The following is a 17094-nucleotide window of genomic DNA, read 5'->3' on the forward strand; positions in this document are numbered from 1 at the left end:
TTTTAAACATAAAAAAAATACCAATTTTTTTTAAGTGTTGTGCAAATTTTGAAATTAAAACTTGGTTTCAAAAATTTTTTTAATTAATAAAAAACTTTTATTGTCTATAACAGTTTGATATACAATCTAAGATAACTAATGAATCCTTTTTTTCACTTTTATATCACGTTTTATTACATTTTTTAGGAGTTCCATTTTTCAAATTAAGTTTTTTTTCAGATACACAAACTTTGTTTTACTTATGGCGTTGCTTAAACTTTAACATTGAACATCAACAACTTCAACATACGGAACTGACGTAAGTAATCTGACTTAACTGGTTGCTTCTGTTTTAATAAAAGTATTTTACTGCTGCTGTAGCAACAATTATTGCCCCAGCAATGAAATACGGATATATACTGTTAGGCGGTTCGTTTCCATTTAAACGTTTGTAAGCCTCTTTTTCAATCCAGCTTTTAATTTTGCGGACGTCCGTTCCAAAACTTGGTCCTTCAGGACGACATAGTTTTCTGACGTCAGAGCACCCACAGCTGTGAACTGCAAACACTACACCGTTACTTAAAGGGTTTTCCCCTTTTTTGAGAGCGCAAACAACCGGAGTGCCGGAATCTCCAGGTGCAGCTTGTTCGCATCTTCCGCTCTTGCAGCCGTAACAAAAATGCAAATTTTCATTAAATCTTATATTTTTACTTCGTTTATAAAGTCGCTTGCAAATTTCGCCATTTAAAATATTGATAGCTCCCTGCCTTGCGATTTTTGGAAATTGGGGATGATATTGAAGTAGATCGTCTTCATTGCGGATTAACTTTCTTCTTCCCCACCCTTGTACAACACATTTAGCATCAGCATCAAATTTCATCCAGGGTTCAAGTAACTTTGCAGGTTCAACAGTGTCTGTTACCTCAAACTTCTTTTTTGTATAAATAAGAGCTACATCGTATACCATACTTATAGGGTCATAGTATTCATGTACAATAATATCATTTTTATAAACAGTACGTTGTTGTGTTGTTGCGTTACTGCGAACTTTATAGTTTTTTGTACCAGCTATAACGTCGACCTTGTAAAAAAAGTATTGTGTTGTGGTTCCATTTACAGTTTTGTCAAAATCTGCTACGCAGTGAGCAGCAGTTAAAATCCAGTTTAATTTTACAAGACTGCCCGAAACTCTAGCATACTTAGTTTGTTCTTCATTTTCCTCGTTAAAGAATTTGACGAACCTTTTTAAATGCACCATGTGTTTCAGTGTCCCGTCTACTGCTTTTGTATCACTGATCACTTGTGATTTGGTTCGGAAAAACAGCAAAAAGATTACCAAGAAGCAAAGTATCTTTTCCACACTCCAGGACATCTGTAGTCCTGTTCAACAAAATTGAAACACTTAGGAAATAAGTTATTATACTTTATAAAATTTTATAATTTATTTTTATAAATTCATCGTTTCTAGCCTAATTTTATCAAAAGTCATAGTTTAACGGCATTAAAAAAAAATTAAATAGAAAAACGTGTAATTAAGAAGACTACTCAGTAAAATAAAACTTTAAAGAATATACGATTGTACATTGATAAAACCAGTTGTTACTATACACTGCTGATTTTCTAACTTAGTTGGCAATTATATACCAACTTTTTACTATCTCAAGTAGAAAACCAAAAAAAAATAGTCATTAGTCACCTGATAAATGCTAACTTAAAAATATGAAAATCCATAAAAAGAACTATTAATCAACACATTTTTTATCAACCCTAACTAAAACACTCTGTATCACTGTTATTAATCATTAAGAACTTTTTATTTAACTAGTTAGTGCATATGTTATTTTGTTATTAATACATAACTTAACTTTTCTAATAATGTAAAACAACTAATTTCAAAAACAAATGTGTAGATCTTTTTTTGTTTCAGCTATACACAGTTGGTCACTACAAAATCTCTGTTCACTCTTGCCAAAAAAAACTTAAATTATCTGATAAGTACTTCTCTTTAATTTTATAAATGATAAATATACAATTTAAAGTGTTTCGCTATTACTTAAAAATTTATTTATAACTTTCAGTTTAAAACAATATTTAGTCTCATTTTATTAAAAATATACAAGGAGACAAGTTATCGAAACTTATATGGTCAGATTGAGTTACAAAACAATGTTTTATAGTTATAAATAAAATCAGAAAATGGCATTAAAAAACTACGTGAAAGATACTGTAAACTAAAAACCACCAAACATGAGGCTTAACATCTTATAAGTTAAAAGTTTACTTATTGTTATTCTTTATCTTGTATTAAAGTTTTACTAGTTGGAAAGCTAATAAAAATTGTTTTTTTTTTATAATAATTTGTATTATATAGTTTTGCTTTTATAGTAATATTAGTAAAAACTATTTTTCATGACTTTCGCAAAAACTTAGTTTAAGCTTTTTTTTTCAGAATTCTTATATTATAAGCACTGACAACCTTTTTGAGCGAAACACTATTAGCAGAGTAAACTTTAAACAAATGGTTATATCTTTAGTATTAAATGCTATATTCATAAAAATTAAGTATATAATGAAGAATTAAGGTGCAAACGAATTTTATAGGATTACACTTTTTTTTTCTATAAAACTCATTCAGCAAACCAAGTTTCGCTCAAAGAGCTTGCATATAATAAATAGTTTTGAAGATTAATGTAAATTTTACGGGCAGTAAAATTTTAATTAAGCAATAAGTTTTTATTTGATACCAAAACAAATTGCTATCTGGAAACAAAAGCTAAATAAGTAACTAAGAAACTAGTTAAGTGATTCCATACTTTAGACAAGCAATAAAAGTAAAGAATTATATAATTCTTTTTATTCTTGTTAAATTTCCATACTTAAGGTTCAATTATTTCATTATAACTGACCTGCTTTAAGAGCATAAACAAAGTAACTTTAAATGAAATATATAGATCTGCCTGAAGCTTTAATATCTTTATGTTGCTTTGTAAATTAAATTTAACTTAATTTTAAGTGTAGTATTAAATAAACAAAACAAAACCTTGATTTTTCTTCTTTTTCAGCTCCAAATGGTAATAAACATTAAAAATCAATAATAACCCAATACTTTCACACTTTACTGTTAAAGATTAATAATATTGAAAGTTAAAATACGATCTTATTATGACGTAACTCCTTGAGTTTTGAAATTAAATAAAATTTTCTGTCATGTAACTTGAGGTTGAAATCATAAGTTTGCTACAAAAGTAAGAAATTTGCTTAATTTTTTATGAACTTTTTAAACGATGCACTGACGAGGACTTTAATTAGAATAGGGATCGGCAGCCTTTTATGAGTCGCGTGCCAACTTTTCTAGAAAAACGTCGGAAGCACTGTAAAATAAGGTCTTCGTTATTTTTATATAAAAAAGGCCTCAGTTATTTAAAAATCTTTTTTAGTAATCAACATAGAAACACCGCTTTAAACCAAAAATGTAATAAAAAGAAACAAGAGTAGAGAACTAGTAAAGAGTATTATTACTAGAACTAGTAATGATTAAGGGCCTAATTGTAAGCTTTGAGAACAAAAACATTTTTTACTACTGATTTTAAAAAGGTATCTTTTGAGATGAAAAGTGTTCCGCGAGCTGCAGGTTTTGGCTTTGAGAGCTGCATTTAGCCAGCGGACCGCGGTTTGCTGACCTTTGGAACAAAATTAGCAAGCTGAATAAGTTTCTGAGAAATTAAATTACATTACTTTTTTTTCTTAGTATAGAAATATTTGCTTGTTTTCAAAAGATCAAACTTATAATGTGTAATTTGTACAAAACTTTTTTTCTATTTGAATGTTAACACAATCTAGACCAGAGATAGCAAAAGCAAATAAAATAAAATTTGATGACACTCTACTTACCTAAGCTTTTTTTTTCAAGTTACCTAAAACAAAAATTACAAGTACTACATTTCGATTGTTTAAATAAAAATTTTAAACTGAAACAACTTTAGTCATTAACATATAAAGTATTTACAAATAGTTATTTGAATAAATATATTTCTAGACCAGGGGTCGGCAAACTGCGGCCCGCGAAGGGTAAATCTGTGGCCCGCGAGCACGTTATTTTTTTGAATGGAATGCGGCCCGCGAAAGAAAATTTTGCGGCCCGCGAGCATGTAAATGTAGCCCGCTGACCAAAAACATAGTTTGAGTTAATTTTGTCTGATAAGTTTTGTTTTAAGTTCCTGTATAACATTTTAAAACGACTAAAAGACTTTACTGATTTAGCTTAAAAATGTGAAAAAGACAGGTTAGTATTCTATCAGGTTTTTTTCTCAATTTAATAATAACTTTCTTCTTGCAACAGCAAATTATTTTTTGAAAAAAGAGTGTAAAAAGTGCTTGGAATTAGTAAAATAGTTGTATAATACCTATTTGGTAAAAACTAAATGCAAATGTTTTTCGTTTTGTACAAAAGTAATGCACAGTAATTAACTAAAATGTCATTTCTTTAGTTTAGTTTTTCTTACACGCTTTTTATACCTAAGTTTTATTACAGATGTTTTATTTCAAAATGTTATATTCTATAAACTGTAATATATGAAGTTTAGTTTATGCATAATTTTCTAACATTATTGTTTCTACATGTAATATCTAAGTGTGTACAGTAACAATTAAAGCAATATATATGACATTACTTAAAAAAATATTTTGTTAAGTATACTTTTTGATTTTTTATACCATGTTTTTTGGCAAAATAAGTTATCTTTTATGCGTTGCATACTAATATAAACAGTTGCTGTTTTTTGGAATTACCTATTTAATACAAACTAGATTGAGAAATGGTAATTTATTAAATTTGTACGTTTTAAATTAAAATAGTTTAAATTCGATCAAATAAAAAAATTAAAATTGCCACACAATCAGACTATAACTATTTGAAGACTTCAAATCTCAGGCCAATTTAGTAATTTTCAGTATTTGGCTTTAATTGATTTTTATATGCAAAAATATCTGGCTAGTTTTGGTCACTCAGACTGACTTTTTTGCTTTAAAGAGTGGTAAATTAAATTTATGATGCATGTTTTGTTCAATGCACAGTGTTGGTTTGAATAAGAATATATTTCAAAATTTAAGTCTTTCAGCTGATATAATTCAAACTATTTTTATATTAGTTGTATACATATAAGTAAAACAGTAAGTGTTGTTAAAATCCCGGAAAAGCTTGGAATTTGACAATTTGTACTTAAAAATCTGAAAAAACCCTGAATTTTAAACAATTTTTACATGTAAAGTAATGAAATTTTGATTTGACAAAAAAATCTGCCATGTAAATATTTGTTATTAATAAAAACATTTAAAGTATCTTAGCAGTATCTTTTAATTTTTTTATTATTATTTATAACAGTTTTTTTTACCTTTAACTTAATTATAAACTAAAAATAGAAGCTAAAAGTTGTACTTTAAAAAACTTTATATTGGTGCATTGCACCTTTGCTCTTAAAATGTATTTATCTATTATTTTACTTTGTACTGGAACTGAACCTAGAAATTCTTCTAAATTGTCGACACTCGTAAAACCACCTGTAATAAAAATTCTAAACTTAGCAATATCTGTTCTCGCATCTTTACAGATTGATTTAAGTCGTAATTTGGTTTATGCGGCTTTATAATTTTTAGAAATTTCCTAAACACGACTTCTTGTTGATATTAAAGAAAAAACAAAAATATTTACTAATGCAAACGCAAATTATTTAAATAAGTTTTCAACTATCAACGGTATATTTGTTTAGTAAATAGTTTTGCTACTTTATAACTTGCCTAAACAGTGTTTTCTGTTCAGTCTGTAGTTACTGAAAATAATTATGTGCGTTGTTGAAACTGACTTAAACGATTTGTTTTTTTGTTTTTTTTTCGTTTCTCGCAATAACTTCAAACTAACGTGTTAGAGTTCTCACAGCTCGTCTAACAATACACATTTGCTCTTTTTAAATGCATAACTTTTATTGCAGATAAAGAATTGCTATAATGCTCAATTAAAATATAGGTTAATAAATTTTTATACATTTGTTTAAAAAGTTTAAAAACTTAATTAACCATTCAAGCTGAATTACAATAATTTTTCTATTTATATAACTAATTTACTGTTTATAAACATCTGTATCTTCGGAATTCTTTATTTTGTGAACTTTATATTAAACAAGGTTGCCAATCAAACAGGCTAGTTTAATTTTTTTTTAATTCAGAATAGGTTAAAGCTGTTTAATTGATTTTTATAAAACTCAGGTGTATCTAAAACTTTTATTTCAAACACTTAAACAAATCTTCGAATTCTCAGAATAATTTTTATGACTGTAGTGTAGTTTCCTAGTTGTAATTTTTTGTCTATTTGTGCTTTTTTATAATAACGATGTTTTAGTTATGTATTTAAGCTTGATTAACAGAAAGTTTTTAGCTATTTTAACTTTTAATAAACTTTTAATATAAGTCAGACATATTTGCTTTTAAAAAGGCAACCGTGTAAAAGACTAATTAATTACTAACAAGGTATTTTATTATAGTATTCCACTGTCGCTATCCACAAAAAGGTTCTACTTATACAACTGTTATTGGCCTGGTTTATAACGCAACGTGCGCTCTAACTTGTATAATAGAAGTCCCCAAGATAACGCTTATATTATAGTTGACTTAAATAAACTAATATGAACTACTTACTATTTACTAAATGTTTAATAAATCAGTTACTTATACTAATTTAAACTGAGTTCGAATCTGTGATCATGATTATATTTACAATGAATTTGCGAAACGAAAAGATGATAAAATATTGCACAACATTACACTAATAAACCAAATTATCAAATCTTTTAAAAGACGACAATCTCGAATAAAAGAAACTAAACACTAAATGTTTAAACCAAACTCAAAAAGTATTCTAAAATCGAAATCAATTCGACAACAACAAGATTGAAACCATTAAAACTTAAGTGCAGCGAAAAGCTGCACTGAGTTCAGACCGCTTCAATGCAGTAGAAACTAAAAGAACTGAACTGTAAATTACTTGAGACTGTTGAATTTATCTTGCTTGAGAAAAAAGAAGAAAGTAAAAAAGAGACAATTACCGCGTTAGCGGTACACCACCATTAATTATGCTAAAAAATTTGATTTAGCTTATTTACAATATAAATAGGTATTAATTTCATTTAACTAACTAATTACTGAATTTTCTAAAGAGTGCAAACTATTAAAGACGAAAAAACTATTTTCTAAAGCAAAAACTAAAAAATGTATACAAGTGACCCATAAATGTTTTATAGAGAGTTAGGTTGTAAGTAAAATATTTAAAGTTTTATATTAAGTTTATCTTATTAAGTATTTAAAAAAGTATACACTTTATTAAGACTTAAATATGTTAAATAATGTAAATTCTATTACAATAGATATTTATATATTAAATAGGCATTCTATGTGTAGCTAAAAATCATTTAAAGTAACTAAGTGAATAAATGTAAGATATCTAAACTAAAGCCAAAACATTATTCAAACATTACTAAAACTAAAACTATGGCAAGCGAAGACTTTGAAAACTTGAAATTTGGCCCGCGAGCACCAACTGTCTGCCGACCCCTGTTATAAGCTTACAAATAGGCTTTTCATTTAGAAACTACTCATTAGTAATGCTCTACTAATAATTAAATTATACATTTCTGGTTTAAAAATCATTTGTTGAATACTTCAAATATTTTAGACTAATTGCAGCTTGCGGAAGACTTTTTTACTCACTGCGGTCGGCGATCAACCTTTTTATTGAAACATGAACCCTCGACTTATAAAAAGCTGCCAATCCCTGCTGTAGACTTAATCACTAGTTTTTATGTCGACAAAACAGATATACAAGCACTTTTATTTCTATTTTAAACAATAGTAGGAGATTAAAAATACGGCAGAAAACTAACTTAGATAAACTGGTTGCTTAGGTTTTATTAATTGTAAAATATATCAAAGTAAAAAATCTTTTAATAAAGTCTTATTTAGGGGTCTCACCGCTTTTATTTATTGGATTTTTTGCATGTATTTTTCAAAAACAAAAAATATAGGATATATAATTTAATGTAAACATAAAAAAAATATTTTAGACTTTAGGTTAAAAGTATTTTTGATTTAGCTTAAATGTATTTTGATATTATTTAAGATAAAACTAACAACAGCTCAAATAACAGCGTTACAAAAGCTATAAAGAAAACCTTAAAGATTTTATTAAAAGTATCAAACAGTTTAAAATTAAACAGCTTTACTAAGAATATGTTATTTATTTTTTATTTGGGAGACTTCAAAGTATTAGCCGTATTTAAAACACTACTAGTGGCAAAAAAAAACTTATTTCTATAGATGCAGTTTGATATTTTGTAAAACTTTTGAGTTAATTAGGCACTCGTTTTTTTTTTTCTATTTATAAAAGTTTTAAAAACATTATGACTTTATTATTATTTTTATTGTGGTTTATTGCAAAGGCTTTATACTCGGGCACCAGAACCCAACTAAAACAAAAAAAACAAATGAATGTAAAAAACATAAAATAAAACAAACAAAACATAAAAAAAAATACGCAAAAAAAACATAAATTGCTACAGAACACACAATTAAAATGATATGAACGCTAAAGTATAAAAAAGAACATAACATAGGCAAACAGTTTTTATGAAAAGCTTGCTCGACGATCGCATCGTTACAATATTTCTTCAGTTACTTCGAAATACTTGTAGTAATCAGCTTAAAAATGTAATACACTGAACTGAAAATTTAACTAATTAAGCAGCAGTGGAGCACCGGTAATGAGTAGTTACTAAGTTGCTAACGACTAGCCTAATCGTTAATTTTTACGACAAAAGTTTGTCTTATTGCTTTTAAAAAAAAACAATTTAGCTTAAGAGTAACTCACGAGCCGCAAATTTTGGCTTTAAGGGCCACAGTTTGCCGACCCCGGATCTAGAGGTTAACAAATTTTATAATTAGCGAGCGAGCTTTTCAAAAAATAGTTTCTGAGAGCTGGACTTGTGAAAATAAGTTTTAGCAAGCCGGGTTATTTTTCAAAATATGTAATAAAAATATTTTGAAGTAAAATTATTTAATCTTAATAACACGCAACTTACGTAGCAAAAATATTTTTTGTACACTGCATTGTTTAAAACTTTCTACCGGTAAAACTTAAACTCAGTTAAGATGTAAAAACAAATACTGCTCGCGTAATCCTTTTTACAGCACGTTAACTAGTTAGACATATTTTTAAGGTTTTTTTTTCAGCTAGTTTGATTGTTTTTATTTATCTTGCTATATTAGAGCAATAATTTTTTGAAAATATAAATATCAGTTAAATACAATTTGTTTCTGAAATAAATAAATCGGCGTTATTTCTTTGGCTAATAGAGTTTTCGTACATATACTTTATTTATAGTTACAATAGATTACTTAATGCTTTTGTAAATTAGTTTTTCTTTATTCTAGTAATAAAATTGTGAAACTTTTTTATTTTGTGTTAGCTATAACATTAGCTATTTTAAAAGAATCATTTATAAACTCAGAAAGTAATAAAATACAACCTAAAGTTTACTTTTTTATTGTATAAATATAAAAATGACTAAAATCTAAATGTAAAAAAAATATAATAACAGTATTTGAAAGTTATATTCAAACATTTAAAAGAAAACTTTTTAAACTACTTTTTAATAAAACTAAAAGAAAAGTGTGTAACCAAATTATATTTGAAACACGTTTGAAGCAGCAGGTCAAACATAGTTTTTATCATTTTTTTTATCAGTTTAATATAGCTATGCATTTATTAAAAAATGTTTGGTTTTGTTTTATTTTTAATCTCACAGTGTTTTAAACTTTTGAATAACTGAATTAGTTTGCTTTTATATTTTGTATTTATTCATTTTATTTTTATTTGGTGCTTAGCCGATGTTTATTTATAAAATATTTTTTTTTTGTACTTTTCTAGGTTAATATTCGTTCAATGGCTAAAAATAAATATTTGCTATTAGAATTAGAACAGAAAACTTATTGACTAAATTCACGTTCCAGCCCGGTAATGCAAATTTTATAGAATTTTTTCTAAATAAATAAGTTTTAAGTGGACCCAAATCGTGTTAATCTGGAAATAGGGATCTTAATTTAGAAAATGAATATTTGTAAATGTTTTCAAATAATAATTTTTACGTAGTTTAACAGTTTATCTATTAAATTTTTCGAATTTAAAAAAAGTGACAGAACAAAATTTATCGGACTTTAAGTAGTAGCTCTAATAAAATAGTATTGCTCTGTGCATTATTTTTATTATAGGTATATTTGTTTGAAACACTAAATTAAGGCTAACTAAAATAATAATTTACTTAAACTTATTTTGTAATAGCTAATAGATGTTTGATAAATATTAAATATAAAGTTTTAACAATAAAAAAGATTTTTTTCTACTAAAATTATTTAACAAAACTTTTATTGATAGCATCTAAAGAGTGTTTTCGAAAAATGCGTCGTTTTATTTTTTCTAAAATATTTCCAGCTTATAAAAAAACTGCAAAAAAAATGTCTTATTAGTTTTTGTTTAATCTAATAAGCCTGAGAACTTTAAAAATACAAACATAAAATTTTTGCGGTGTGTTGAAAACTTTTAATTTTTAAAAGTTTACAAAAATTTCGATAAAAAATGCAAAAAAAAAATACTTTATAACTTTTTTGTTAAAAAAAAATATATATAAATACTAGTTGAATTTATGTAACAAATCTTTAAAACAAGTTTTTGAAACTATGAAAAACTAAACAGCAATAAAATACTTTCATCGTAAAGTTTTTACTTAATAAGTTTTTACTTAAACCTTGATTTTCAATTTTTAAAGTCATTAGAATTTAAACTTATAAAAAAACCTTAAAATCGCAACTGATATAACTTTTTTTGGACGAAGTTTTTCAGATTAGTACAAAAGCATTAAATCCGCTTGAACTTTGGCTTTATACCAACATATTATCAGAGAGATATTTGAAAAAACAAATCTGTTGCTGTTTCCAATTGCGGGCCCACCATGGTATACAAATGCTAATAAACTCAAAATACGTTACTTGAAATGTTAGATGACTTTTTGAAAATTTAGACCTAAATTTAACTAAAACATTATTAAAAAACTGAAAAAAAAAACATTTCTTCTTAGTACAAAAATTAACTTTAGTTAACCAACGATAAACACTAATAACCATGCTTACTTTTAAGATATATTGAAAAACGATATTAAATCATTCCTTTAACGATGTTTACCTGTTTTTCATAGTTACTGACAAGCGAAGGTTATAGGCTTTTACTTAGTAGCATTTATTTAACATGTTTCGATGTAGAGTTTTATGTTTAGCTTTTTTATAATTTGAAGTTTTTTTTTTAATCAAAAAAATGCCTTTTTTTTATTTTTGTTAAAAGTTGAGTACATAATTTAGAAAAATATATTTAAAACTAAAGAAAAGCTTTTTTGCTAACTATTTTAAAGGACGTTTTATATCTAAGACTTAACTAAAGTTGAACTTTTGAATATGGTGAAGTCATTCTTGATTAAAATTTATAAGAAAATTCTATTAACTAATAAATTTCTATTAAAAAGTCAATGATCTATTAAGTACAAACTATTTCTTAATTTAAAACCAGTTTATTATTAGCGTTTGTTAATAAAATATTACTACTTAGTTTTTGAAGATATAAAATCGTTCAAATTAATTAATTTTTTTTCAAGCTTAATTTTTTTTTTGAAATAACGTAGATATAATTCATTAAGTAATATTTACTTTTTAACATCAATAAATTATCATTAACATGAAAATAAGCCTAATTCTTTTCTAAAAACTTGATTTGTTCCAATCTATTTATATTTCACATTAATTTTTTTGTTACTATTAAAATATAATTTCCGAAAAAAAAACATTATTTCTTTATAAAATAGTCTACAAGAAAGTTTTAACACTAAGGAGGTATATGCCTTCGTGAATCGACTAATAAAACTAGAAACCTTTCTCTATACCAGCAGTTTTTAAACTTTTTTTCGTTTTTCACCCTATTTGGAAAATAACTACCAAATTTACCCCCAATATACGAAACTGTGTTAAATTTTAATGAAAAATATTTGATTTTTGAACTTGAAGCTTATAAAATGTAAATAACTTTAAAATTAATCGAGTTTATTTGATTAAAAAAAAATTACATTTAAACACTAACTTATAATTTAAAAAAACATTTAACAAACATTAACTAACATAAGTAGTAGTTAAGAAATTGGTATACTAACATTTCCAACCCGCGCTCAATCCCAACCCACACGATTCCAACCCGATCAAATCCCACCCGAATTAAATCCCACCCAAATCAATTCCAACCCGATCAAATCCCACCCGAATCAATTCCAACCCGATCAATGCCCACCCGATTAATTCTCACTCAAATCAAATCCCACCCGATCATTTCCCACCTGAATCGAATTCCACCCGATCAAATCCCACCCGAATCAATTCCCACCCGATCAAATCCAACCCGAATCAAATCCAACCCAAATCAATTCCAACCCGATCAATTCCCACCCGAATCAATTCCCACCCGATCATTTCCCACCCGATCAATTCCCACCCGAATCAAATCCCACCCGATCAAATCCCACCCAAATCAAATCCAACCCGCACAATTCCAACACGAATTAAATACCGGCCAAATCAATTCCCACCCAATCAATTCCCATCCAGGTAAATTATCACTCGAATGAACTCTCATTCGATTCAATCCAGTTTATAAATATTTCAAATAAAATAATATCAACCTTTATATATATTATACGGTTAGTTCAGATCAACAGTTCTATGCATAAATTCTAATCCGTTTAAATTTTGTACATGTAAAGTTTAGAAGAAAGATTGATTATATGTTTCAATCAAGTTCCGTTCTTTTTAAGTTTAAAATTTCATATTACCTCATAAATTTCGACCAAAAAATATATTTTTATTAATTTTTAACAATTTAAAAAACGTTTTATAATAACTTTCAATGAGAGAAATTATTACTTTAACAAATTTTTATTATTTTCATTTTCAATAAGCTGTACCTAACTGCAGGGGCGTGTTTAAACTGGTTACCTGGAGTCTGTGCGACGATGAAAAAAGACGAAAATGAGAGAAAGAAAGTTTCTTTAATTAACCAAAAAAGCTGTTTATTTATTAACTTTTACTTGTTTCGCTTGTGTCTTCTTTCCAAAATTGTAAATGTTAAAACAACGAGCATTAAAAATGCTTTAACAACCAAATGCAATAACAAAATCCAAACATTTTATTTTATCGTAAAAAAGGTTTGTTTTTGTGATATGCGCTAATAAGAAAAAGTTTTATTTTCTTTTCAATGTGTTATAAACGGCTTATAACTTTTGAAACTTTGTTTGTAAAGAAGACTTTTCATTAACTTATGCGTTATTTACAACTATATATTGCAACTTTATTTCTAACTAGCTAGCAATATTAATTTCTATAGTCGTTACAAAGGTAGATTTAATTGGTCATAAATCAGTTACCGTAGAAAACTTTGTTATAAAAAATATTTTGGATACTAAAAAAACTTGAATTTGCTTTGAATCTGATTTGGACTGAATTGTATCAGCCGTAAAAGTATTTTACAAAAGATAGGCCGATTTTCTTTGCCGGCCGTAATTACTTAAAAAAGTTTAGTAATCAACGAAAAAAATTAATTTAGGTCTAGAGTTTAATAAAATAAGCATTAATACAATTTTTAAATTCCAAAGCTCTTATTAAAGAAAACTATGTTGTACAGTACTATATTATTTTTCTGTTTTAGCTAATTACAAAAACTAAAATATAATTAAGTGTCAATGTCAATTGTTGCAACTCGTACAAAATTAGTTGGACATAAATTAGTTAACATGATAGAAAATGGTTCCAATACTAAAAACTTAGATATTATTTGAATCTGATCTGGATTAAATTTTAGTAACAATGATAGAATTTTACAAATAACAGACCAACTTTCTGTTGCTCGCAAGTCGTAATTATTTGATTATCGTTGTTATCAACAAACAAAAATGACATTAAACTAAAAACATGATAATATAAGCAACAGTAACAATTTTAGCTTAAATAAAAAAATTGTTCTTACTTTACTAACTTCATATTTCAAATGATTTTTAGAAATACAAAAACTAAAGTTTTAATGTGAGTTCCAAACGTATTAAAATTTTTAATTCGTACAAGAATAAATATAATCGGGTTTGATAATATAGTGGGAATTGACCGGGTAGGAATTATGTTGATGGGAAATGATCAGGTGGGAATTGATTTGGGTGGGAATTGATCGGGTGGGATTTGATCGGGTGGGATTTGATCGGGTTGGATTTGATTTGGGTGGGAATTGATTCGGGTTGGATTTGATTCGGGTGGGAAATGATCGGTAGGGGTTTGATTTGGGTGAGATTTGATTCGGGTTGGATTTGATTCGGGTGGGATTTGATTCGGGTGGGAAATGATCGGGTGGGAAATGATCGGGTGGGATTTGATTTGGGTGGGATTTGATTCGGGTTGGATTTGATCGGGTGGGATTTGATTTGGGTTGGAGTTGATCGGGTGGCCAATGATCGGGTGGGAATTGTGCACGGGTTGGAACTGAACGGTTCCCCCCCAGAGCAACGACCCCAGAATAAGAGTCGTTGCTCTACTAAACCATACTTATAATACTTTTCGTATCTTTAAAATAAACATGGTCTTTTGGACAAACGTAACTACAAGTAAAAATTTTATTTTTGTTTTTCAACACAAGTGAAATCATAGAAGAATCTTAACACTTCAATCTAGAACTTTGTAAAGAATCCTTTTGTTTTGAAATTTCTTAAAAAAAAAGATGAGGGAAAATTCAATTCAAAAAAATTCACTACAAATATAAATACAATAAAATTAGTTTACTTTAACTTTTTTCTATATTATTAAAATTATAACTATGAACTCAGACGTAAAAAAACAAAAAAAAAATTAGCACTAGCTTTTATACTTTAACATTTTTATCGATCATTAGTTTTATGGCAAATAAAGCAAAGAGAAGTATGTGTTTAGTTTTATTTTAAATAAATTTGAAGGTAGATGTTTATCCATTATTTAATCTACGAAAAAAGGTTACGTGTGTAAACCAGTAACTGCATAAACTTTAAATTAGTACTAAGCTTATTTAGTGTTTTAATACTTTGTTAATATTTAAAAACAAATATCGTGAAACATTAGTTAAGTCACTTGAACTTATAGCTATTAAATTACCAAATTATTTTTTTTTTCTAAAAAGAAATGTAAATAAACACAAACTTTTTATGGAATTAATTCTTCTAAAAGCGTTGAAAGTAAAAAGATCAGTTATTGACCTGGTTTTTATATTCATCATAAATGTGTATTCTTTTTCTTTATTTAAGACTATCAATTAAATCTTTGATTTAAAAGAAATATTAAACGCAAAAATAGCAGAACTTTAAATAATTTAGTTAAAACAAGTTGTGCAAAAGTTAAAATTAATTTCTCAATCCAGGGTCAAATTACAAATGTTTTATCTATTATATGTTGCTTTTACTTTTAAGCTTTACTCGTACCTTTGGATTAATTGATTGGAAAATGTTTATAAAAAATATTTAGTTAACTGTATTAAAAGAAAAGTTTCTAGCTACAGAAAGTTTTTATCTACTGAATAAATGTTCCTCACCCCTACCTAAAAATACCCATCGTCGCCATTGGTATTCTTATCAATACATTATTATGTTTTTCAGCAAAGCATAATTGGCAAGTATAAAAATTAAATAGTTTTATTTGTATGTAAAGTACTAAGTAATATAAACAGTATATAAATGACACCTTTAAGTAAAAAATTCTTTATTTGTTATGTTTTAAATATAACTACAAAAATATTTTTAAGAAACTTATAAAAATTTAATTTTAAATAAATGGCTAGTAGAACTAGTTTAAATCAGTTTATACTAAATTTTAGTCTAGATAAATAAATCGTTTGTTTGTTGAGTCTAAAGTAAAACTAAGTGCAAATAAAGTCAAAAAAATTAAAGTACTTATTTAGCTAGCGTCTATTTTGAACAATAATTAAAGGTCTCAACTTAAAAAAGGAGTCACTTAAGTATGAGAATTTACTCAATAAAACTCAGTTCGTCCTTCATCGACTTCTCCAGCTGGTGAGCCTTCAAAGCGCTTTCCAGGATGGCGATCTTCTTCAGCAAGTCCTCCCTCTTCCTTCCACCCTCCTCGACGCCTGCTTCAGACCCTCCACCGCCCTCCCCTCCATCTCGTCGAAGTTCGTGTGGAACTCGTTCACCTCCCGGCTGCTCTCGCTTTCCAGCAAGCTCCTCATCAGGTTGGTGGGTTCGGGGAAGACCATCTCGTCGCAGGTCTCGATGGCGACGGTGCTCGCGTCCACCCTCAAGTTGTCCTTGGAGGGGAACACTTTGACGCGGTGCCAGAAGGTCACAGGGTTCGCCTCGGAGCACCTGAAGCGCACCCTGACGTGGATGTCGAACTCGCCCCACCCGGTCTCGGTCACGTGGTACGGGGGCCGGTGGAACACCCTGACCGGGTTCCGGAAGCTCTTGTTCAACTTGAACTCGACGCTCTTGATGAAAGTTGAAAGGTCCTCCTTGTAGTAAGGTCTGAAGAAGAAGGTCCACCGGTGCGTGTGCGCCCTCCCACCAAACACGTGCTTTTCTTTCTTCAGCTTGGTGGCGCTGTTGCCGTACACCACGCACTTGACTATCTGCTCCATTTTGGGAACTTTTCTTGCTGACATTTTAGAAAAGTCTAAATTTTTATGAAAATTTGAAAATCATACCGACCTGAGTTATATTAAGTTTATCTAGTTAGTTTATCTAGCTGCCACAACTTAAGGTATTTTGTTTTTGTTAATTTAATTTACAGTGTAATTTATAGAATTGTAGATAATCTTTGTATTGGAAATAATAATAATAACAATTAAGATATTTTTGTAAATACAAGTATATAGCGAAATGTAGCAAGCTTTAAAAAGTTACTAAAACTAAGAATAATTTACACTGGTGGCGATGAGTGGTGACGCCATAAGGAGCAATT

General features: G+C 27.9%; 1 protein-coding gene and 1 pseudogene across 1 annotated transcript; both read right to left on the bottom strand.

Moving 5' to 3' along the window:
- Nucleotides 1-331: 331 nt before the first annotated feature.
- LOC145846545 (chymase-like) lies at nucleotides 332-1351 on the bottom strand. Its single transcript, XM_082953266.1, has one exon. The coding sequence runs from the start codon at nucleotides 1349-1351 to the stop codon at nucleotides 332-334; it is 1020 nt and encodes a 339-aa protein (XP_082809392.1).
- Nucleotides 1352-16225: 14874 nt separating this feature from the next.
- Nucleotides 16226-16795, bottom strand: LOC145846546 (YEATS domain-containing protein 4 pseudogene; annotated as a pseudogene).
- Nucleotides 16796-17094: the final 299 nt, after the last annotated feature.

This window comes from Thalia democratica, unplaced genomic scaffold, assembly GCF_965202585.1.
Source record: "Thalia democratica unplaced genomic scaffold, ktThaDemo2.hap1.1 HAP1_SCAFFOLD_500, whole genome shotgun sequence".
Lineage (NCBI taxonomy): Eukaryota > Metazoa > Chordata > Thaliacea > Salpida > Salpidae > Thalia > Thalia democratica.

What these genes read in the sequence shown, in the direction of transcription:
- LOC145846545 (XM_082953266.1), bottom strand. Translation starts at nt 1,351, where the DNA reads ATGTCCTGGAGTGTGGAAAAGATACTTTGCTTCTTGGTAATCTTTTTG.